The sequence below is a fragment of the Scomber scombrus genome, chromosome 22, assembly GCF_963691925.1.
Source record: "Scomber scombrus chromosome 22, fScoSco1.1, whole genome shotgun sequence".
Lineage (NCBI taxonomy): Eukaryota > Metazoa > Chordata > Actinopteri > Scombriformes > Scombridae > Scomber > Scomber scombrus.
In genome coordinates, this window is record NC_084991.1 from 8630170 (window position 1) to 8654501 (window position 24332).

The 24332-nt window shown below is 39.7% G+C and overlaps 1 protein-coding gene across 2 annotated transcripts in view; it reads left to right on the forward strand.

Moving 5' to 3' along the window:
- tbc1d22a (TBC1 domain family, member 22a) overlaps positions 1–24332 on the forward strand; it is a 128944-nt gene that overhangs the window by 23070 nt on the left and 81542 nt on the right. Inside the window, exons 6-9 of one of the 2 annotated variants that reach the window (XM_062443847.1) lie at positions 2019–2089; positions 12276–12404; positions 15028–15090; positions 21700–21814. In XM_062443847.1, the coding sequence (XP_062299831.1) occupies positions 2019–2089; positions 12276–12404; positions 15028–15090; positions 21700–21814 (378 nt within the window). Of the gene's footprint in view, positions 1–2018; positions 2090–12275; positions 12405–15027; positions 15091–15633; positions 15700–21699; positions 21815–24332 lie in introns of both variants that reach the window. The other variant, XM_062443846.1, reaches the window with a different exon arrangement.

Here is a 24332-nt window from a genome sequence, read left to right on the forward strand (position 1 = left end):
TTTGCACTTCCGATCCGATACCGATATTGTAGCTTTTAGCATAGGCCGATACCGATACCGGCCGATCCAAGCATGTATTAAAGATTAAAGATATTTACTTATTTTGTTGTTATACTCATGTTGAAAAGGGTTTTACTCTTAAGAACAACTAGCCAACTTAATTAGGTTAGTTTGAATAATCCACAATGGTTGGTAATGAGAAGCTGACCTGTTTATTCTTAACAGGGTTAAATAAACACAAAATAGACAAAATAATAAATAGTCAATTAACCACACAAACTGAATTGGCATCAGTGCTCTGCTCTTGAACAACAAGAGTGTAAACCAAGGCTTAAAAAGCCATCAGTGCAAACAATATTGTAAACTGTATTAAAAAAGCAAAACACACAAAAAAGCTGAGTAGAAAATAAATAGTGGGATGCTGGACAGGTCGCTAGGTGTGCTGAAAAACGCGGACCGGATTTGGGGGGGAAAGCTGAAAAAAACTGGAATGGATTACCTACAGCGGTGCGCTGGAAAACACGGACAGTTTTGAAAACAAACTGGATCGGGAGTCCGGATCGGGATTTTCCCGTGCAGGCCGATCCGATATTGATATGCATTTTTTGCTAATATCGGCGGCCGATCCGATCCAAATATCGGATCGGGACATCCCTAATGTGAAGTGAGGGAGACATTTTACAGTGATGATAGTTTGAATCAAGAAGAAGCCAATAGCTGTTAACCCCCTAACTGTTGAACTGAACAGCTAAATCTTAGTCATAAATATGTTAATTAAATAAATAAATGAATCTGGATCACTGAACATCAAACTCAAAATAGTCAATACGTAAATTAATACTCTTGTCGACCCGGTTCTGTATCAATATTCTTATCAGTTTTTTCATTATTCATTTTCTTTTAATTATCTTTTCTTTTTTTTTTTGATGAATAATTGAAAACGGTATTAGAATTGATTTATGCTTTAAATACAACTACATACTGTTTCTAGCTCGGCAATACTAATGTTCACATTAGCAAAGTCACCATACAAACTCAATAATATCTTGCTTTAAATAAAGTTAACATGAAATAAATAATATTTCTGACTTGAAAATACTGATTGAGAAAGAATGAGGATGAAGAACACTCCTCTTTCTGCTGCTGGTAGAGGGAGGGGCTACTTTGTCCCAGCCAGTAGCTAACTTTACTAGACTCTGCCACATATTAAGATTTGTGGTAAATGAAGCTAAACTGTTAGGCTGTATACAGACCACTTTCAGTTTAGCTCGTTTGTTACAATTCGTTAATAGCTTAACAAGCACTGTGGTTGTGTTAAACATACCAGTGGTGGATGAGAGACTGTGGGCAAAGCAAGTGGAAATAACGCTTTCCTGCATGTTCATGCTTGTAGAACAGGTGGTTCGATAAAATAGTTGATGGGGAAGAAAGATGAGGATTGTGTGAGGAGCTTAGTCCTGCCTACGGTGTAACACAGGGAGACAGAAAGAGAAGCTAGTGTGACCATAAATGACAGCTAAACAGTTTTTTGGCTGTGGTGCTGTGAAAAAAAAACACTTAAATAGTAGGGAAAAACCCTGATTACCTTGACTTTGAGTATGGAGCAAAATGGTGATGTTTGTCTCTGCGTGACCAGTAGAAGCTGCACAGCCACTGGCCACTACTGGAGCCAAATCCCACTGATTCCGTTTATAAAACGTCCGATCCTGTCCTATCACAAACTGATTAATCAGTTGACTTCTACTAGGCATCACTCTCAGGTGGACAAACTATGTAATAGAGATGCTGTTTATAAGTGACCTCAGTCATATCAATCACATAAATCGCTTGTTATCTATCAGCTGACATTCTGTATATAGGCTACCATATTGATATATCTGTGAAAACCTACAGTCACATGGTGAATAATGTAGCCCCATCAATTTATGTCATGCTCTGGAGCGGACTCTTAAGTCTTTGTCCAGAAATTGGCTCAATCTTTTACTAACCCTCTGGTGTTTGCTTTTTTCTTTCTACAGAGGAGCTACGGAAACTCAGCTGGTCTGGAATCCCACGACAAGTCCGACCGATTACGTGGAAGCTGCTTTCAGTAAGTCCCATGTGCACACACACACATACATTGAAATATATACATGTTAAAATATCAACAACGTCCTGTAACAAATACACATTTGTGCAAAGCGTGAAAACACTCACTAGTCACAAAGACACTTGGATAAAAGCACACTGAGATGAAAAATGATGTAACCTCATGCATTAACACTTACATAAAGACACAGATTCATCAAATGCACACACACACACATGCGCACACGCACACTCGCACTAGTAATAAACCCAATACAGATGATCTCACTCACGCACACTTGCACACAAACTCGCTGTCATTTTCTCTCTCACAACTCCCTCCCCCTTTTGATTTATGAAGACTGGTAACAGTCCTGCTCTTTTTTTTTTAGAACTTCAATAGGGAAAATTAATTGCGAGGCACAAATAATTTATTCATGAGACGCGCGGTATGTTTACTCATTAAGCCATTGTTGTGGTGTACAGCTCTTAGTCTGCAGAGAGACGACTGGCTTTTTGAACGCCATGACTCTCCCATTAATTACCGCACAATAGCTAATGTGCCGCAGAAAAGATGTCATTAAAGGTGTGTGTGTATGTGTGTGTATGTATGTGTGGCTGTTTGTGTTTTGGTGTTATCTTTTTTTTTTTGGGTGGTGGGAGGTTACCAACCGGGCGCTTTAACCATTAACGACTGCTTTATTTGGTACTTTGCTTAGTGAGGGCTCATAATGCTGTATGAAGTTGCAAAGCACTGGCTACAGTGTAGGCAGGCAAGCAGAGGGGAGAGGAGGGGCATCTTTGCACTTTAGTGGATTGTTTGTGTGTGTGTGAGTGTGTGTGTGTGTGTGTGTGTGTGTGTGTGTGTCTGGATGTTTGAGCATATGTAGCATAGATAACACCCTATTAATGGTTTGTTTGTGCGTTGTTGTGATTGTGCGTGTTTGGCTTTTCTGCATTTGTGTGTATATACAGTACAGTATGTGTGCATGCATATGTGGGTAGCTAATGTGTGTGCACATATTTATACATATACAGTACATATATAAGTAAAGAGAACATTGCTGTGAACTTTGAGGGTTGCATATATGCCATCTGGTCTTTATAAATAACGGTTTGACTACTTGTGCGCAGATTAAACAATGGAGGGAAAAAAGATAAGGATTGTATGGAGGGCGAAGAAAAAACACAAAAATCAGTGTTTGTTGTGTTGTAATGCCAACAGAAATATGAGAACGTGAAATACAAGCATGATCCATCCTCCACAAGGTCTTCCTTCTCTGTTACAAAGCTTCATCTTTAAAGGCTTGATATTTTAGGAAAATACATTTATTTGCATTCTTGCTTATGCTTGTTATCACTTTGAGGTTGCCTGGCAACCAGCAGAGGCTCTAAGAAGTTGCTGAACTTGGCCACTGGTCACGAGAAATAGTTAAAGCACTTAACTTCCAGTGAAAGCACAACTAGACGATTTGTGTTTGTTTGTTGAGGTGCTGTATTTTTTCTCATTTTTGAGAGGGCTAGGCTAACGGTTTCACCCTGCCTCCAGTCTTTATGCTAAGCTAATATAATTGCCCCTGAGCTCTACAGTAGCTCCATACTTACCTCACAGTCATGTATCACTCTGCCAGAAGATGAAGTCACACTTCACATTAAAATGTTTGAGTTTTCATATATTCACCCTGTGTAGGATTGAAAGTTGTAGTTTTTTTTTTCAAATGTGTTCACAAGAATCCCTCAAACCTCTCCTGCAGTAATCTACTCGCCTGTTTTCCAGCTGTGTCCAAAAGAAGTTCCACACTGTTATCTTTTTTTTGCCAAAATAAATGCTGTTAAACGCACAGCTCCAGTGTCACACTCACCCCTCCCCGAAGCCCCTTAGTTCAGGAGAAGGTCTCAATATTTGATTCGCAATTTTCTAGCTGTTGTTGAGAAGCAAGCTGTTGCTTTCCTTTCCAACATGGAAAACATTTAAACTCTTCTTTCTCTCTTTCAAGGACAAGGAGAGATTGGAGGTGAGATTTTAACAAGTTGAAAAGCACTATAACGGAACACAACTCACATCTTCATTGGGGGCATTTGTCTCCAGATGATGTTAATAAATATGTAGGGGGGTAGGGGTGTTTTGAACTTATCTCTACTCCACCTTGCAAGATTTTCAATAGATTTCGAAATCTTAAAGCAGGAATAATCCCCAGGTTAAATCCAGGGCTTGGATTAAAGCTCAAAAGTGGGCAGGGTGTCAAAAGCTCTCATATCTTCTGAAGTGTCATAACACTTGACTGCTTTTTCTGTCCTGTCTGGGGTATGATCCAGTGGAGAAATAGATAGGAGGGATCAAGCTCGGAAAATCTATTCTCCGTCTCGCACACATGCACACACACACACACACACACACACACACACACACACACACACACACACACACACACACACACACACACACACACACACACACACACACACACACACACACACACACACACACACACACACACACACACACACACACACACACACATTCAGCCTCCCTCTGCCCACGCTGTATTCCATAAACTTGGCAGAGGCACCTAATAAAACTTCACTCCAGTGATGTCCCTCGTGCCCTTCTCCTGCTCACCAGTGTGTACTAACTTATTTGATTTTTTTCCCTTTCTTTTCCTGCCTTCCAGCAAGGCAGCACGCTTGAGCCACGAGAAACAAGTTGCCCCCCGCTGCGGTCGGAGTTCGGTAATGCTCTCCCCAACGGCCCGCTTTTACCAGCACATCACAGACATCGTACATAACCGCATTCACTGTTATTATGGCGCGCGTGGAAATTAAAAAAGCAAAAAGCAGATGAAAACAACAAATTAGAAGGAGAGAGTAGCTTTTAGTCCCACTGGATCACCCCCCCCCCCCCTCTCTCCCTCCATCTCTTTTCAATATATGAGCAGCAGGCTTCACAGGTTGCCCCTGGCCTCAGAAACACATCCGGTTGAACTTCTCATTATTTCAGAAATAATACCGTCTTATTTCATTTGTTTAAAGAGCACTTGGTGTCGGGAGCCTGAAGGAGGAGGTGGGGGGAGGGTGGGGGGAGAAATTAAATGGCTTTTCTGCTTTGTGAAAGAATGTCAGCCTGTGGCAATATGTACATTTGACAATGGAGTGTGGCTGTTAAATGTGAAGTGGTGGGAGAGGAGAAAACTAACTGGCTGTGGAAATATTGATAAGGCTAAAGGGTTTTACGAGATGTATCAGGAAACACCGGCAGCGGTACTGATTTAGAGATTATTATGTTAAACTGTTACCGTATAACAGCACACCTAATTATGTTGCCAGAGAACGAGGAAAGAATGGGGTTATTTTTTGTGTGTGCAGGTTTGTGCAGTCTTCGAATCATCTCACACCTCCCTAGAACATGCTGTACCTTTTCATTATGGTCATGAGAGGTGCAGATCCAATGTCATTCCTCAATATTAACAGCTAACTCCATAGGAAATTGTTTTTTTGTGAACAGGAGAAGAAAGATGTCGCCTGTGTATGCTTGCCTTCGGTTTGTACACCTGTGAAGAAATACACCCTGCATGTCACCTTCTCCTTTAATGGAGATCAACAGTGAAAAAGTCAAGCTGAGCTGCCCGCAGGTCACCGTGTAATATGAGGTCCTCTTTTGGATATCATATCAGGGGTGTATTGACTAAGAAAGAGGGTGTCATTTCATTTTATCTTAAAATACTTTAAGGCCTTGACTCCAAAGCCTTCTTTAAACCTTCCTTAAAGTCCCCCTCAAGTCATAAATGTGTTTTACATCTTCCTTCAGCTGGATGTTTTGAGCTTCACTGTGCAGGATGATGGATGTGCAGAGTTTAGCACCAGAAGCCTGTTTTCTTATTCTTTTTCCTGAAAGTGGAGTTAAAGGCGTGAACCTACAAGTAGGATTAGTGACATCACAACAACTAGTTTAGAGATAATCGAGGGCCAGTATACAACTTACACAAGTGTGATGTTGATACTCGAAACCTCCAGTGCACACACACTGAGAATACACTTTAGGAGACATCTATATTCATAGATTCTGCACTTTTCCATGAGGAAGTATGGTAACTGTTTTTTAAGGAAGGTAATTGATTTTTTTTTTTTTTTGTGGACACGATTTATTATTCCAAGCAGAGTAAGTCTGGAGGGAATCTTTAAATTCCACACTTTGTTAATGGATGGTGAATCCCTTAAAAGTCCACTGAGGTCTTCTGTCAGCTTATCTTAGCTAGAAATGGGGACTCACAATAGTTGTTAGCAGTTATTTTTGGTCAAAAACCTGTAAGCCCCTATAAACACCCATGGGATGCAGATGTTTTGCATACATTATAAAATACATTATATATCTAAAATATCAGAGAAAAATGTGTTTTTAAAGAAAGAAATCTGATTTTTGTTTGTTTTAATTCAGTTTACAAAAGTGGAGTTAAAAAGCAGAACTTGGCTCACAAGATGCTGAAGTGTTAAATGGATACAAATAAACATAGCGACAAGAAGATTTGAAGTTAAGTTTTGTTTCATCAACTTTAGATGTTCCCATAGCGGCACAATTTGTTTCCAGTCTGTTTCCAGGATAATGCGCTGCTTCTAAGTAGAAATCAATTTAGATTCTGTGAAGGCTTACTAAAAAAACCAAAACAAAACAATTTCATTTAAATTCCCCAAATGGATTCCCCAAGCATATTTCCAGTTTAAAAAAAAAAAAAATTTCTTACAGAGAGTTTACTGAAGTGGAGGACCCATTAGAGCAGGGGTGTCCAAACTACGGCCCGCGGGCCAACTGCGGCCCGCAGTCCATTTTTAATTGGCCCGCAGGAAATTTTATAATTAGAATAGAATATGGCCCGCACTGCTTTGCATCTCAACCACCAAGTTTACTCCTGACCTTCCAGCCATCCTTGAGTCCAAAACGCAGCATCAATGCTCCCACTGAGTGCAATGCCGTTCCCGTTTTAGGTGAGTTAAAAATATATTACACAGTATCCGTGTGTTATTAAGCATAATAACTTAAATAACAAGCTTGAAATGTACCCAGGGTTTCCCACAGCACTTTACAGTTAAGGCGGCCGCCTTAGCAACACACGCCTGCCGCCTTAACTAACGTCTTAAACAAATAAAAAATAAAAAATAAAAATAAATATATATATATATGATCAGGGCCTGAATTTCAGCGCGGGATTGCAGGTATTGTGCACAATTTAATTGATTCCAGCAAATCCAACACTTATATTTCCGCACACATTTACAGCGATGTATATTAATGTTCAACCAACGTCTGCAGCGGTGTTTACTGCAGGACGACTGGCCGGAACCGCTATGTCCGACTGTCTGACTTCGACCCTGAACACACCTGTAGCTCTCGCTGTACCTCCCGCTAGCATAACACAGACAAGCTAACAGTGATATTAAGTTTAAGGAAACAAACACAGACCGCTGGTTAAAACATAAATCTACATCATCTGAGGCAGAACCTGCTCAGAAAAACTAATGCAAACAGCGCCATGTGATGTCATCATTAACAACGTTAATCCTCAGACAGGTAACTGTGACGTTACTATAGCAACACGTTTCAGGCTTTCTCATTCAGCAGTCCTGAAGAGAGAGAGTGAGGCAGATTCAACAAAAACGTGATGCTACTGAAGCTGAAGATCACTACTTAACTGTATAATACTATATAACTTGTAATTACTATAAAATATAGTTCAGAGAATAAGTTAACTATATAAGATAGACTCACTGGCCTAACCTGTGCAATCTAGTTTAATCCAATACAGCAGCTCTGCTATAAATTCTACATTTATGAAGCTTATACTACATTTTTTAACAAGAAGGTGAAAATTCTGCTTTATGTTCATTATTGAGTGATTGTGGTGTATTAGGATGCATTATATTGAATGGTGTTCTTAATATTTTGTCCATTCCATCAACATACATGAGGAGGGCAAAATATTAGGAACACCTTTCAATATAATGCACCCAAGTACACCACCACCTCTTAGTACGACCTCAGTAATAAACTAAGTGGAATTATCACATTTTTGACAATGTCAACAAAAACCTCCGTCTCACTGCTCCCCACCACCTTAACTAACACATTTTCTGTGGGAAACCCTGGTACCCATCCCATTTTCCCCTTTATTGTTCTTTCTCTGTACTGTGAATGGGATCACCATCCTGACTAAGAAGAAATCTGAGGCTGCTGTTCTGAGAATTAGCTACCAACCCCTTTTCTGAATAAATCAATAAAAATCCATTTATGGAAAGCTGTGATGATGGCTGATTTTTTTTTCTGTAAATATATTCAACAATATAGCAAATTTGACCAACTTTTAAAGGATTTTTCTTACTTTAATACAATAGATGTGAGGCTATATACCTCACCTCTAGTAAGTGGCCCAGCCCCTCGTATATTTTGCCGTATATGGCCCTCAGTGAAAAAAGTTTGGACACCCCTGCATTAGAGGGATGGAAGGATTGAGGAGTAGATTGATGCAGGGAAGAGTAAAGAGATGAAGTTTATGTAGACTGATTAACAGAGGCAGAAACAAGCACTGCACAGCTACTTTTTTGTACCACTGGCTGGTGACACAGATCTGCTCTCACCCACCCCTCTTTAACCAGTAGACCAAAACACATTGAAATGTTTCAATTGTGTGATTATAAAAGAGTATGAATGAAATAAAACCACAATGTTGTGCTTGTCACACTTAATTGTGCTGCCACAGCTTTGTCCTCTTGTCTTTAAATCCCCCTGTGTGTGAGTGAGTTTGTTTGTGTGTGTGTGTATGTGTGTGTGTGTATGTGTGTGGTCCCGTCCTATCAAGCTTTAATGCAGCTGCAATGATTGACCTCCATTAAGCCGTCCATTAACCTTCAACACACACACGGGCTCTTCTTCTTCATTTGGCAGAGTGCACATAATACCGGAGCCCGCTGTTCTGTGGTCGCCCTGTTATGTCTCATGCGTGTGTGTGTGTGTGTTTGCATACGGAGCGGTTTCACCATGTGACGGATGGGCTTTTTGGCAGACGGGCGAGCGTGGAAAAAGTCACAGTCATAGCTTTAGCCCGCAGATATCAGAGATGAGAGCGTCTGGCTGACTGGCAGCACCGACGGAGAAGCGGCAGTCAGGTAGACGGGGGGGGACAGGAGGAGGTGTCTGCCATCTTTTGGTTGTGAAAAAGCTGACAGTTTTGTTTTTTCGGGTCGAGTAACTTAAACCAACAGATACAGAGAATGAGAAGTGCTGTTGAGAGAGGGGGAAAAGATGGATCGGGTGAATATAAAATGAGATCTGTGTTTACGTGTCATATCGTGTATATGTGAGTGTGTGGAACCGGAGTGTTTGCTCGACTGAGTGTGTTTTTCACATTTCAGTTCAGTGTCTGTTTCTGGTGTTTGTCTGTATGTGTGCTTATGTGCCGGCAAGCAAACCTCTAGACTCTGCAGACATCTCCTGGGGCCTTGTCTAGGAGAAAAAAAAGAATATAAAACAATAAAGACAATTTTTTTGTTGCTGTTGTTATTGATTTTTCTTCTCGATAGTTGCCCATAATTTAAACTTTGAGTGTGTCCGTGTGTGTGCGTTCACCATTATGTTACTAATGAGTCTTCCTGCTCACCAAAACTTTGCTCTGCCCATCATAAGAGTAGCTAACATTATAGATATGATATGGATTATGCTATTAAAGGTGAGATAATAATGTTAAACCAAACATGATGCTGCGTTATTGTCGTGACTTAAGTCCCCACACCCCCCTCCTGTTCTTGCTGCCCCCTGGTGATTAGAATGACTATCGGTGGTCTCATTTAAGCACGAATGGACTATATGAAAATGGAAACGACTAACCAACTTTATAGCACAGCCATAAGAAAGACAGACATCCACATACATAACAAACACCCACAGGCAACAGCAGCCTTTTAAGGCCTGTTATGTTTTTCAGAGACTGTCAGTGTTAGAGAAGGTAGAACAGTTTAGTTTGATGGTGACTCCACTAAAGCCAGTCCAGAACAGAGCTGATCTCAGATGTGACTGAACAGTAGCCAAATGCGCTCTAAGAAAAAATCCTGCTCAGTTTAAATTGAAAGTGATAAATGAGACACACACTGAGAGTTATAATGGAGCAAGTCTGCAACAGCATCTGTCTACTTAAAAAATCCTTCACTAGGAAATCTGTGTTTAAATTGATTATTGATTTTCATTCAAAAACAAAGAAGTATTTTACTCTGTCTACTTGCTAACTTTTTCTCTCAATTGTGAATCTCATGTGAAGGTCTTTGTCAGTGAATGGAGTTATCTCAGTTTTCATGGAGACGGCTCAGTTGTCACTTAACAGGTGGTTGTTTATCACATGAGCTGTCATCATATGGGCGAAGTTCCATGGAGGAACATGTATTGGATAAAACAAAAAAAATCCACAAACCAGCATCTCTGAAGTTCATTAATTAGTCGAGTTTAAGCTAACAGCTTGTTGGCTGTAAGAAAGTGATATCAATCTTTACAACTAACTCAGCGAGAAAGTGACTAATCATATATTCTGGAAATATTGAACACATTGATTATGCGATTTATCATGTGCACTCTCAGCTCTTGTCAAGAGGAATGATACAAAGTAGAAACATGTATCTGAATATTGATCTAAAGTGTTTAAATGGGTAACAAAATAGATTGAAATAAGACGTTAAGAATTAGATTAATTTTACCCCACAGATTAATGTAATGATTGACTTTAATCATCATATTGTTGAGAATTAATGTAAGACAATGTAACAGTTGTCAGAGCAAGCAGGTGTGTTTGAGTTCTGTTTTGAGGACTTTAACTCAGTGAATATTTCAAAGCTCCTGTTCCCAGCTCTCGCTTTTAGCTAATAAACTTTAGATTTGTTGCTCAGTTAGGAGTTGACTTTCTCCTCATTGCATAAGCCTGGACCGCACAAGGACGATACACACTTTGACAAATGTATGCTCACATAAACTGCCTGACACATTCCCAGAAGTATACACACATACATACACACACACGCACACACACACACACACGCATAGAGGTAGATCCCCTAAGAGACAGGAAGTATTTTGTCAAGCAGCAGAAAGTTTCCTTTACAAAGTGAAGTGTGTCATTTACAGACTGTATAATCCCAGGTGGAGGAGTTTAGTTTGTGATTAAACTTGGCTAACAGACTCAAAGCAGCCAGTCAAGGTTTTAAAACAAGAGTTTAGAAATAAAGGCTCATTAAACAGTGAATCCTGACAGTCAAATAAATAAAAAGAGACCGGCAACATAAAAACGCCAAGTGGTTTCAGAAACTGAAAAGACGCTTTTACTGAAAATCTACAGAGCTGAATTAATGAGTCCCATGTGGAATCCTCTGGCACTAGCGTTAGTTATAATGTTTCTGTGTGCATGTGTTTTACAAATAGACAGGTGTGTTTGTGGAGACTGTTACTAGTTACTTTCTAAAGTGTGGGGCCGGTACAAGAATCCATGCAATGCTTTGGTAAATAATACATTTCACATACTGTCAAACATGTGAAAGGAAGCTGGGGTGCTACCGTAATGCGTGTATAAAATGGTTTGTGGCTTTTCATTTTAATGCCTTCATATGACAATACAACAATTGAAGTTATTGCAACTTCAATGAAAACAAATTTTAGGATGTTGGACATTTGAAATCATAGTTCAACGTTTTGGGCGGGGGGTGCTAATCACTTCCTGGAGACAGTCAGTAGACAGGCAGCTTAGCGAAGATGTAGTCTGGGTCTGTCTAACAGTAACAAACTATTTCTCTAATGTTTAAAATAATGTGTTGTAATGTTTATTTAATCCATACAAATCCGTTTTCCAAGACGGATTCGAAACCTAACTTAATCTAGTTAGTAAGAAGAAGATGAACAGAAGAATACATCTTTTTGACAGTATGTGTGATGTTAAACATGGTGTATCAAAGATCAAAACATGCTAAATGAAGTGGGAATTAGAAGAGGAAAAGGTTGTTTTTCATGCCACATTTAAAAAAAAAAAAATCATTATAAAAGAAGAGTTTTCTTGGTCAATCATATTTTTATTAGTGTAAGCTTGTAACTCTGAATTCTTCCTTCTATCTTCTTTTCTTTTTCTTTCTCTCCTTCCTTTCTATTCCTGTCTACTTTTCAAACTCTCTCTCTCTCCCTCTCTCTCTCTCAGGGTTACCTCCCAGCCAATGCAGAGAGGAGAGAAAGCGTCCTACAGAGGAAGAGACAAGAATATTTTGGCTTCATCCAGCAATACTACGACTCCCGCAATGACGAACACCATCAGGACACATACAGACAGGTAGACATGCTCGTACACTCAAGTCCACACACAAACACACTGCACTTTTTCTTCTATTAATGATTTATTTTACATTGCTTTTTCCCCTCACACCTGTCTGAATCCCAGAATTTGATGGACAGAATGAGAGATGGACAACAAAAGTTTCCATTTCCAATTACAAGAACAACTTGGCACTAATGTATTCCTTCAGCAGAAACCCGGGACCCAAAGATGTTTATATGTATGTTTGTGTGTGTGTGTCTGAGAGAGAGAGAGAGTGTGTGTTTTGACAGCACCCTGAAGCCAGGATTACTGAAACCAGTTATCTGGCAAAAAGTGCTTTTCCATGTCTTTTTACTCCGCTCTGTCCCTTCCTCCTTCTCCCTCATGTACTCATAGGACTGTTGTCTTTCTGTCTGTGTTGACATGGAGGCTGTGTGGTCGAGCCCTGTTCACCGAGCGGCAACATCTCACCCCCGAGCTTCAGAGAGCTGCTTAAATGAACACTTCTCTTTGGCTTTGAAAATAATATCTAGTTTTCCCCCTCTTTCTGTCTGTGTTTATCTCTCTTTCTCTCTCCCCCCACATACTCTTTCATTTTTACACTCAACTACTTCCCATTCATTTCAAGCCGATAAAAAACATCAAAGTGGGCCGTAGATAGCAAAAACACGCATTTTTCATATTCTGTCCAATTTCCCATTGATCTATTCTGCACTGTGCCAGAAAGCCAGCATACTTTGTTTTGATGATTGTTTGGCTCGTGTCTTGAAGCCTCCTTGTCTGCCAAATTCTGCTCATTCCAACTCTTTTGGTGTTGATGGAGTGAGGGATGATTTCTAGTGATTTCTTTTCTGCTGCCGTGTGTGATTTAGTGTGTTTGTTCATAAGTATGGAAGATATTTTTGGTCATAATTAAAATTAGAAGTCCAAATTGATAGAGATAAAATTAAAAAAGATTATTATTTTTACAACACCACTAAGAATAATCAGGCCATAATTGAGCTAAAAAGTATCTGAGCCGCACCTCCTCATTTATATACAACTTGAAAAGCCAAATGTCAGAAGCACAAAAAAAATGTGTTTTTCTATTTAAGCTTTTAATTTAAGTATTTCCATTTAAGCTTCTCCATTTGCCATTTAGAGTTTCATATTTGATGTTTCCCTTTTGTTTTTTATTTCATTGATGTTTTCAATTTCATCTTTACAACTTAAGTTTTCAGTTTGAGCCTTTCCATTTAAGTTTTTCCATTTTAAATGTCCTTATTTTCATGGTCACTTGACATTTTTAGATGACCATTTTACCTTTTAAATTAGCCTTTTCAATTTTGTTTTTCTTTTTAAGTTTAATCATAGCCAGAATATTCCTAATAGTGTTGTTAAATAATGATTTTAATTTGTTCGCTTTTCATTTTCCATTTGGATTTTTCGACCAAAATGATCCTCCATAAATATGTCAGTTAGACACACAAATTGAATGCACATGGTAGTTGTTTTATGTTCTGTTTCTAGTGTATTTAAGTGGCTTTAGATATATTTACATACATTACACCTATATGTCTTACGTTTGTTTCCATCAGCTAGTCTGAATCTCTCCATCTGCGTCCATAATTTGTTTCTCTTCTTGCGTCTGTCCATCTGTCTTTTAACTCCTTCTGCGTATGTTGTTTGTAACTTGCCCAAAACTGCTTCTGTCTGTGTATACATATGCATATGGATGTAGCCACTGTAGAAGTCCCAGCTCGCACTGCAAGCTTTTTGAAGTACTGCTGCATTTTCATCCCCAAACAAACTGTATAAAAAAAAAAAAAAAAAAATTAGCTTTGCCTTTTATAAAGCTGTCAGAATGTATGAGATAAGTCTGGCAGCTCGTTGGATGAAAGACACTGAAGTTGTGTGTTTGAAACAACTGTTAAAGTTGCATAAACAATTATTTTGACCACTAAGGGGCAGTAAAACCAAACATTTGCTTGTCATGTTTTTGGGTTTATCAAGCTCGAGTGGCTAAATTTTAAGCAAACATCCAGCAACATTGGCAACTCATTGGAATCCTTCCGCCAACTGTCAAATGTTAGCTCAGCATTTGCTTGCTTGTCTGTTCGTCTCTTCCACTCTTTTCACCAGCCACTTATTTACGTTGTCTCTCAGTCATTTTGTGCTCTGAAGAGGCGGTTGGAACTCAACCATAGAGGCAAGCGACTCAATGAACTGAATGCTGCTGAAAGTTGCCTAGAGAGATGTTGATTCCCACTGGGATCGGTAGTACAAACATTTTACAGAATCATTTTATCTAGTGTCATATGACTGAGTTTTAAGATCAAACACAACACACATTGAGGGCAGTACATCTGCCTTCAGTTGTTGAAGGAAAACTCCAGATTTTCTTTGTAGATAACTGTATTGTACTTTACTCAGAAGACAGTTACGAGAATAAAACCCAGGTTGATGAATATCAGAATTTTCCTTTAAGTCTAAACATAATCCTTTCTTTCACAGCTGGTCAAGTACTGGTTTAAATGCAGGATATAGTGGAGAAGTGCATGAAGGGGACTTCTACAATGGTACTTGTGAGTGCAAATGTGTGCGCGATTGCTTGTGTGTGTGTGTTTATCTAACACTTTCTCTCCCATGTTGCTGTCAGATCCACATAGACATTCCTAGGATGAGTCCTGAGTCTTTGGTGCTGCAGCCAAAGGTGACAGAGGTAAGGCAGACAGGACTGTGAATATAGCTCAATCCCCAGTCCTGTCAGCAACAAGCCACACACTCGCAAACAGTCCGATGCAATCTGGACTATTTTCAGTTGGCTTGGCTCCAGCTGCTGTCCTGCATCCGTCTGGCTCCCTTCTGATGAATCTATCCTCCTGTTGTATTGTTCATCTGTGGGGTAGACACTCTGAAATGGTGGAAATGTGGTCTCACATGCACACAGACACACACACACACACACACACACACACACACACACACACACACACACACACACACACACACACACACACACACACACACACACACACACACACACACACACACACACACACAACATACTGTACAATCACACACACACACACAAGCATACACACATTTAGGACCACCGCTGCCATCCATTTCAGACCACCGAAACCCCTGTCTGCCTCCAATCAAGGACACCAATCCACTAACTGTTTCTCTCCCTCTCCGATCTGTGCTAACCTGCCCGTTGCTTCAGTGTTTGTCTTTTTTTTCTCTCTTTCTCTCTCTGCAGATTCACATTGACATACCGAGAACTAATCCTCTTATTCCTCTCTTTCAACAAGCTTCTGTCCAAGAGGTGAGACCCCCCTCCTGCTGCACACACACCACCTAACCTAGCAGGGTTTTTCCTCCCTGCTTTTGGGCAGATTTGGGTGGTAGCCATTAGCCGAGTAGCTTTATGACACACTGGCGTCGTATAGGAAAGAGATAGAGATATAAGAGATTAACGGGCTTCAGCTAAAGGTTAAGAATCATAAGCAGATACAGAATAAATGATCTCATAGGCTGTGTTTATGGTATCAGTAGGTGTTGTGTTAGTGTAGTCATAAACCTTGGTAAAAGAGCATTCAGAAAGAGAAGTGTGGCATGAATAATATTAAATATTCATTAGCTGAGAACATCACGTTGAGTTTTTGTTGGGTTATACTTTTAAATCTGCCTAGAAGTTTGAAATGGGGGGGGGAAACCCTTGCTGTTGCACACTGCATGGTCTGGCATGGGTGAACACAAACACACATACAGACGCCCACAGAACTAAAAATGCACAGAGAAGAACCGAATCATACCTGCAGTCATGCATGAGATCAGATACACATAAACCTCCACTCTGCATGGTTAGCTCTCTCATAAAAGCTCCTTTGTTCTGCTTTGTTAGCACCACTGAACAAAGCATATCTTGTTACAGCTGGATACCGCGTTGTCGGGGATATAGAAACTAATTATCCTAAAACCCTCTTAAGCATTATCTTTGATAAAACAATAACTATCAGCTGTAGTTAGGGCACGTTAGAAAAACATATGGCATGCAGACATTACTGGACCGAGATGCCGAATCCTTAACCATTAACTCATTGTAAGTTTCTTTGGATAATAGTGTTACTTACAGTGAATATTAAAGTGCAAATGCGTTTCAAGTCACTTTTGTTTCAAAAATAAGCATGTGTGTTGGCTCAGCAGGCCTATGGGACTATTAGCGCAGCTTCTCAATACAACTTAACACTAGAATTAACTCGACGCCATTCATTTCTATGGGGTTAATTTGGTCTTATTATTACAGTGCTTCTGGGAGGCCCTGCCGTACGTAGAACCACTGGTCTGAGAAGCAGCACAGAGAAGTGAAAGCATAGATAGAAAAATCCCATAATGAGGTGCAGGCTAATGACATAGCCAGAGCTCTGGATTTCAGTGTGCGTACACACCTACACATACAGCAGGGGCGAAGGAGCACACGCGTATGCACTCCTGAAAGCATGCACACCAATGTATGCATAGTTATACAGACAAATGAAGGCAATCACAGCACAGACTCACACACAAACACATGAATTCACACACAGTCAGTCACACAGTGCCCAAGGTAACACTACTTCCCGTTGCCCCCGTATAGTTATGGATACAACTTGGGGCTGTAAGCAGTGTGATAAGGTGAAAATAAATAAGATCAGAGGAGGAAAGTGGCTCTGTATGGTTACCTCTGTCTTTACTCTTATGTACGGTGTGTACTACGACTCTCGTTTTTCTTTTTTCTTTCCTCCCTTACCTCGTTTTCCCCTCTTGTCCTCTCAGAACCCACGTCTCTCTCACTCGCGTCCCCGTCGAGCAGCTCTCCCCTCTCTGCGTGCATAATGAAAGCCACTAGAGTACATTGAAATATTCAGACACCGTGCTCCTCTTATATTTTGGTATGCAACAGACTCCAAAGGCCTCTTTTTTTATATGGTTATGCTTGCTGCAGTGCCACCTGAAAATCACCTCTGCTTCATTTCATTCAGTTGTTTGTCTCGGCGCCCCCCCCCCCCCCCCCTCATGGGGCTTGGGGAGATTTAGCCAAGATAGAAGGCAGTCAACAGTCTGTTCCATTTTGGGGAGAGAGGGATATTGAAGCAATTCTGCAGTGATTTCCTAAGTGGTATCTAAGCATTTGAGTTCTTCTTGTTTTGGAGAACAATACAGTCTTCACAAGATGCAGATAATCAGCAATTACAAGTTCCCGACGTGAGAGGAAAACGTTAACTTTCGCCTCCAAATTGTGATTACAGGCTGAATGAGCAGGATTTATCATTACAGCTTGTTTTACTCTTTTTTTTCATTTAAGCATTTAACCGATGCTTTTCAAGTAAGGAGTGAGTGCACATGTAGTAATTTGAGATATTGAACCTATCATCTTTTGACAGTGGGATCGTCTTTTAAACCTCAGGACCCCCCTTTTCACTCCTTTTCACTTTGTGTGCGAGATGTCAATGACTTGACACCTTTTTGTTGCATCAATTTCCTTTCTCCCTCTTGAGATTACCCTTATCAGGGTCCTGTGGGGTCTGCAACTAATGGGATGGAGTCAAAGCGTTATGACACAGGAGACTCAGGAAAGCTGATTTCCTGTCCTGGAGATGCACCGCGTTATGAGAAGAATATGAAATTAATGTGAGATTAACTACATTTACTGGAATCTAGCATGCCGTCTTTTGAGGACTAAATGAACTCCGGTTAAACCCAAAGACAACATTATTCAGGTTTGAAGGCGGAACTTTCTCATCTTTGTTTTCTGTCTTTCACATTCAAATGTTGCTGCACACAAACAAAAAGAGTTAGGATTCTTTGCCCATAGTAAAGTGGGTGTGGGAGGGGTAGAGTATGTATCAGTGGCAGCTGGTGACAGGAGGAGGAGGAAACAACCAATAATGTCATGTTATTTTACTCTAGTTGGCTACTTATCTGTACTTTGTTCAAGTTATTTTCTTATATTAGAAAGCAGGCTGTGCAGATACCTTTTAAAGGGCCAGCTGCTCAAAGTTAAATAGGAGCACATGGAATAAGATTTTAAAAACACCAACCACATTTATAGCATAAACCTAAACCCACATTTATAGTATTGTTCTATATTTATGTTCTCATCAAAAATAGACAATATATCACATTATTAACACGTTTCACCTCAAAGCTTATAATCCGATACAGGTACAGATCAATGCTTAACAGAAATACTGAACAGTAAAAAAAATCATCAGATCTAAGAGTATAGATTCACATCAGTATTCATGCATGTATCAAATACATGACTTAGGCACTCTAATCTAAATGCAAAATATATAGCCTACACTACACTACTTTTAGCAATGAAAAAGTCTAAATACTAACTACAACATACAGTTCAGTTTAAAAACAAGCAAGAATGAATAAATTCTCACAAGCAAGCAGCCAGACATCCTGCACACCCATTGACAAATCACACAATATCAACAGGTGGCTGAACAACCACCCAATTAGAAACTGGATCAAGTCCAAGTGAATCAGGCTGGGAGTCCAGACAGCTCACTGTACCTTTTCAACCAGTTAACAGTGTGATATCATTAGCAACAATGACAACCAAGCTAACTCTCCCAGTTGTTTCATTTAAATTATGTTGTTAACTTTGTATTATTGATGAGTTCAGAGCAGCAGCATGTCAGGCCACTGCACACCACCCCAGTCCAGCTGTGTGTCCCGGACAGCTGGAGCAAGCTTAACAACAGTCCTAAACAGTCCTTCAGGGCTGCAACAAGCAGCTAGCTGTTGCACTAGCTAAAGCAAGTACTACTGCTTGACTTTTCAAAAAGTCCAAAATAATGTAAGTTTTTAGTTATGTGTTTTAAAATATTTTTAATTTAATTTTTGATTGGTTAGGGAGGTCATCTTCCATTGGAGAGTCATTTTACATAAATAAAATAAAAACATAAAAAAGAAATGCATTAAAATTGATATGAGATCCTGCAGAAAGGAGGTCAGCAGGAGCCCTTCCTCCTCTGCTCTTGTCTCACCACTTCATGCACACTGTCTTTTCTCCTCTTACCTGCCCTGCACTTGTCGCAGTTGAAGCATTTCAAGTAGAATTTCAATAAAGGACTATTTGAGATTCATTTTAGCCAATTACTATTTTTACATTTTTTTAATATTTTGGTCTCTTGACTCTCAAAAATATGGACGAGCCTCCTGTGGTCTGTATATGCACAGATTCACTTGGAGGTGCCAAAGAGAAATATGCATGTCGGCTTTTGAGGTTTCATGAAAAGAAAGTCCCATTAACCACTCCCCCTGCTAGCACCAGCACTTCGCCCCGTTTGATGGATGGGGCTTTGATAAGCAGAGAGGAGGTGTGAGATGTGAAGGCAGGTAAAGGAGATTTGAGGGAGAGAGTCTTGGTGCATCTTAGCAATCTCCTTGACTGTCTTAATGTTGATGGAATTTCTTTAAATACAAATGAGGGGTTTTGTGCGCCCAGCTTCCAAAAAAACCAACGTCACCATGGCTGTTTTTTTTTCCTATAAAACAATGAGCTATGAGGTTATTTAGAAAGTGACAGAGACATGACATATCCCCCAAACATATGAAAGTGCTTGATGGGTGTGGTACAAAAAGGTGTGTGTGTATGTGTATTTTTGGGTAAATCCATTTGAACACCAGAAAAACAAGCTGAACATCAAGCCTCCTCTAATTCACTGGGGTTGACAGCATTAAACAGCCACCCATAACGAAGATGGAAGTGTTTGCTTTTCAAAAAAATATTTAGAAGCAGGGGGGGAGAGAGGGAGAGATGGAGGAGGTGACATGCTCAGAGGGGAAGAGCAAGAGACAGAAACAAAGTGAGTGAAAACAGAAGAGAGGAGGGAGGAGACCAACACCAAAGCAGAGTTTATTACATTTTAATGTGATTGTACCTTTATATGATTACATGTGACAAATAAACTTGATAAATTAATTGATTGATTGAGAAGGAAGTTCCAAGTGAGCTTGTGTTGTTCACAGAAGAATCCAGCTGAGAGACTGATGTGAGGTGTTGCTGTGCTGAGAGGCGTTAGCAAAGAAGTGCTCCATCTTAAATTAGACTGCTCACCCAATTTTAACATCCAAAATCCTCAGTGCGGATTCTTATTCTTATGTAACTAGAAAAAAGTAATGCCGGCAAACAGTCATAAGCTTTTTAAAAAACAACAGCATGCGTTTTAATTTACAAAAGCCAATATAAAGGTGAAACTTTTCAAATATCAGACAGTAATTACAAACATGGTTGTGTTGGAAAAAAAACAACTGACTATTGCACATACACACACACAGAAAAAATACCCAACACACACATCAAACTTTTAAACTAAGGGCTGGTGATAGAACCTTTTATTAGCACTCCATGTAACATTAACCTGAATATTCAGATCTCTGTTTTGAGATACAGTTTTATGTTGAAAGTTGAGAGCTGTTAGAATATGTGCCATTAAAGGTGCTCTGTGGAGTGTTTTTGTTTACATTCAGTGTTTCATATCAGAAGGCAGCATGTGAACCTTGGAGGCCTGGTAAACATTCTCCGTTAGTTCATCAATGTGCCCTAGCTTGCTTTTCTTGCTTGTCTTTGTTGGCGCATTGCTACGCTTCTTTGCACATAACTACCACCAACTGTCAATTAGCATGACAACGAAGTGTGCGTGGATCCTTGTGCTCGACCGTAATACAAACGAGCGCTCTAAATCAGTACTAGTGTTCAAAAACTCCACAGGGCACCTTTAATATTCCCTCCAACATATCCACAAACAAAGACGATGAGGTTAAACTAGATTATGTCTGCGGTCATTTTTTGAAGTAACTAAATAATACTTTTTTAAAAATGAAAATCCATAACTGTAGTTTTCCAGCAAACTTTCCTCTTCTCGAGCTTGGCATGCCTCAAATTGTTCTGATTTCTATTCCCACTTCACACACCTCACTCACTCTCTTAAAATGTAAACTCACATGATTGAAGCCTGTAATTCTAACCAGATGTTTTCTATGGCATGCCTTATTTACTGCTCGAGAATAACTTTTTAAGGTGTCAGTCAGATATGAAGTACGGTGGAAAGGATTAGTTGATTTTTCAAGTAGTTGATTGATAGAAAACTCAACAGTTCAGAGGAGGGTTAATTTAGAGTTAATTAAGTGTAAATGTGAAGTCAAGTCATTTTATACTTTGATTGTATTGTAAATTTATTTTAATTTATTTTATTTGTGCATTATAAGAGATTATTTAAAGTTCAATCTACAAACTATTTTGACACTGTGTCTCTGTCTGTGTAAGATTTTTGAACGGATCCTGTTTATTTGGGCCATCCGCCACCCGGCCAGCGGCTACGTGCAAGGCATCAACGACCTGGTCACGCCGTTCTTCGTCGTCTACGTCTTCGAGTACATCGGTGAGTAATATTTCCCCCTTTCTCTGTCTCTTTCTCTGTTTGTGATCCTTCCCTTTAAGACTCCCAAATCCATTATGCGATATGCTGTTCATACAATGGTCAGTCATTTTTCAGCCTGCCCCTTCTACTGCCTCTATAGTGCTCCTCTCCACAGTACAGAGTAGTACCTTTTGTAGCTGGCAAGACTTTACCGGTTTAATTGCCGGTTCATCACCACAGGTCACAGAGAGTCGACCCCGGGACTCTCAGGACAGTCTTTCTTTTCATATCTTTTTGGCCGTTGAACTCTTCCTCCTTTCTTTTGTCTTCAGCTTGTGTGATTTACATGTATGTATCAAAGCGCTCAGTTTTATCGTTATGATTAGATGGTATGAGTACAGTGTCAGTGAGAGAGCATGACATGTGTAGGCGAACGTGTGCTCGTTTGCGTACGCCGCATTGTTCTCAGCAGAGTCCTCCCGCTGTGTGCGTTTATGTCCAAACATTCTGGGTCAAATACAAAGCGTGCACACACTCCCAGCCCCTGAAACGGTCAACATGTAGATATATCAGAAATGTACATTTTATACTTTCTTGTAATTGTAAAAACTGTTACACACATTGCAAGTCGTGACTTTATTTATTGGATGCTGTCCATACAAACATAGAATCACTACTTTCAAAGTCTGTTGGTGTGTCAGGGATTAACCTATGGGGTCATTTTTCAGGAAGTTTATGAACAAAATTTACATATTTATGAAGTTTATTTTACTTATTGGTAAAGTTATTTGTTTCCTTTTAACCACATACTGACTGTTTTTTTCCCCAGTATAGCGCAAACAGTTTATTTTTGCAGCTACTCCTGGTGAGAATCAGCAGTAAAAAGAGCTGGTGAAGTACACATATTGTACAGAAATGCGACAGTAAAGCGGAATTTACCTCTTGTTGTGAGAAGTTTAAGTGGTAACATTTCTATTGGCCGTGTCCAGCTCCCATTATGAATCCTAGTAATATACTGTTTGTGTAGTAGTGTGTGTGTGTGTGTGTGTTGGCCCCTCAAGCTCTCTTTGAAGCCATTCAAAATAGAACTACTAAATGGAAACCACAATGCTCAGTGGAGTACCTCACACACCCAGAACTAGCCATGGTCACAGAGACACAATTATGATCCGCTTGTTAAGTGCTTGTAAGCACGCAAGAGGCTAGAATCTCACAGCACTTCACTCAGAGTTAGTGAGTCTCAACTTTAAAGTGAACTACAAATTACTGATCTTTTGTCTGATCTTCAAAATGACCATGAAGCTCTCCATAGGACAGTTTTCTTAACATTATAACCTTCATGAGGATATGATTTATGGCAGGGTTCTTGTATTAGACTACATCAGTTTTTACAAAGGTGTTCCTATTAAACTGTAAACTATTCCAAAATGGGACATCTGTCAACTGAAAAATGATCTGCAATAATTAATTGATTAATGTATTAGTTGTCTATTACTATTGCATGAATCACCAGCTATGTTGATTATCAGTTAATTATTTGGAAACATTTTTAATAAAACAAATGTCTAAATTCTCTGATTCCAGCTTATCAAATGTGAATATTTTCTGCTTTCTTTAGTCTTCTGTGATTGTAAACTGAATATCTTCGGGTTGTTGGTTGGTTGGGGCTAAACAAGACCTTTTAGGACATCACCTTGTGCTTCAGGAAACAATGGTCGACACTATTCACCTTTTTCTGACGTTTCCTGACAAACAACTAACTGATTAATCGAGAAAATAATTGACAGATTAGTATATTATAGAAATAATCGTTAGTTGCTAGATCTGATTCAACTTAAACACCATCACTTATAAAACAGGTTTGTCTTACAAATATCTGTGAATTATGTTTTTTTAAAAATGAACACTGAGTTAAAAACACTGTTGTGTTGAGGAAACATACGCACATTACGTGTTTCTTCACCTCAGTGACAAGTTTTGATAACAATGATGTGTGAAAACATGACCCCTGCTGACAGTTTTTTTTTTCTTCTTCATTTAGCCTCTCTTGTCCTTCACTCCTTCCGCTCTTCCCCTTTATCATATTCTCCCGCGTCTTGTTCCGTCTACCTTGTCTGTACCTCTTTTCATTTCCCTACTCCTCTCCTTCTTTATCCCGACCTCTCTCTGCATTTGTATCTCTGCCTTTCTCTGTGGGCGAGTCAGATTCTTGTCAGATCTTCAAAGCATCACCCCGTGCTTTGTTCCCCAGCATCTCCATGCGCTGATGAGCCTTGAATAACACACACAGCCCAACAAACCTTCAAATGTGCCTGGCTGGCATTGTACATGATGGCTTGATGCGCTGCGTTGTTGTTGTTAGGTGCTCTTGTTTTCTGGTGCAGAGAGAGAGAGAGGTTTGGCTTTTTCATGAGGTAGGCCTAATTCTGCTCCTTTTGTGGAGGAGTAGGAAGTGTGAGATATATACTCTCTTATGCTTTTCTGCTCTCTTGCACTCTTTGGCTGTCTCTCTTCTTTTCTTTCCATCTCTGTCTTTCCT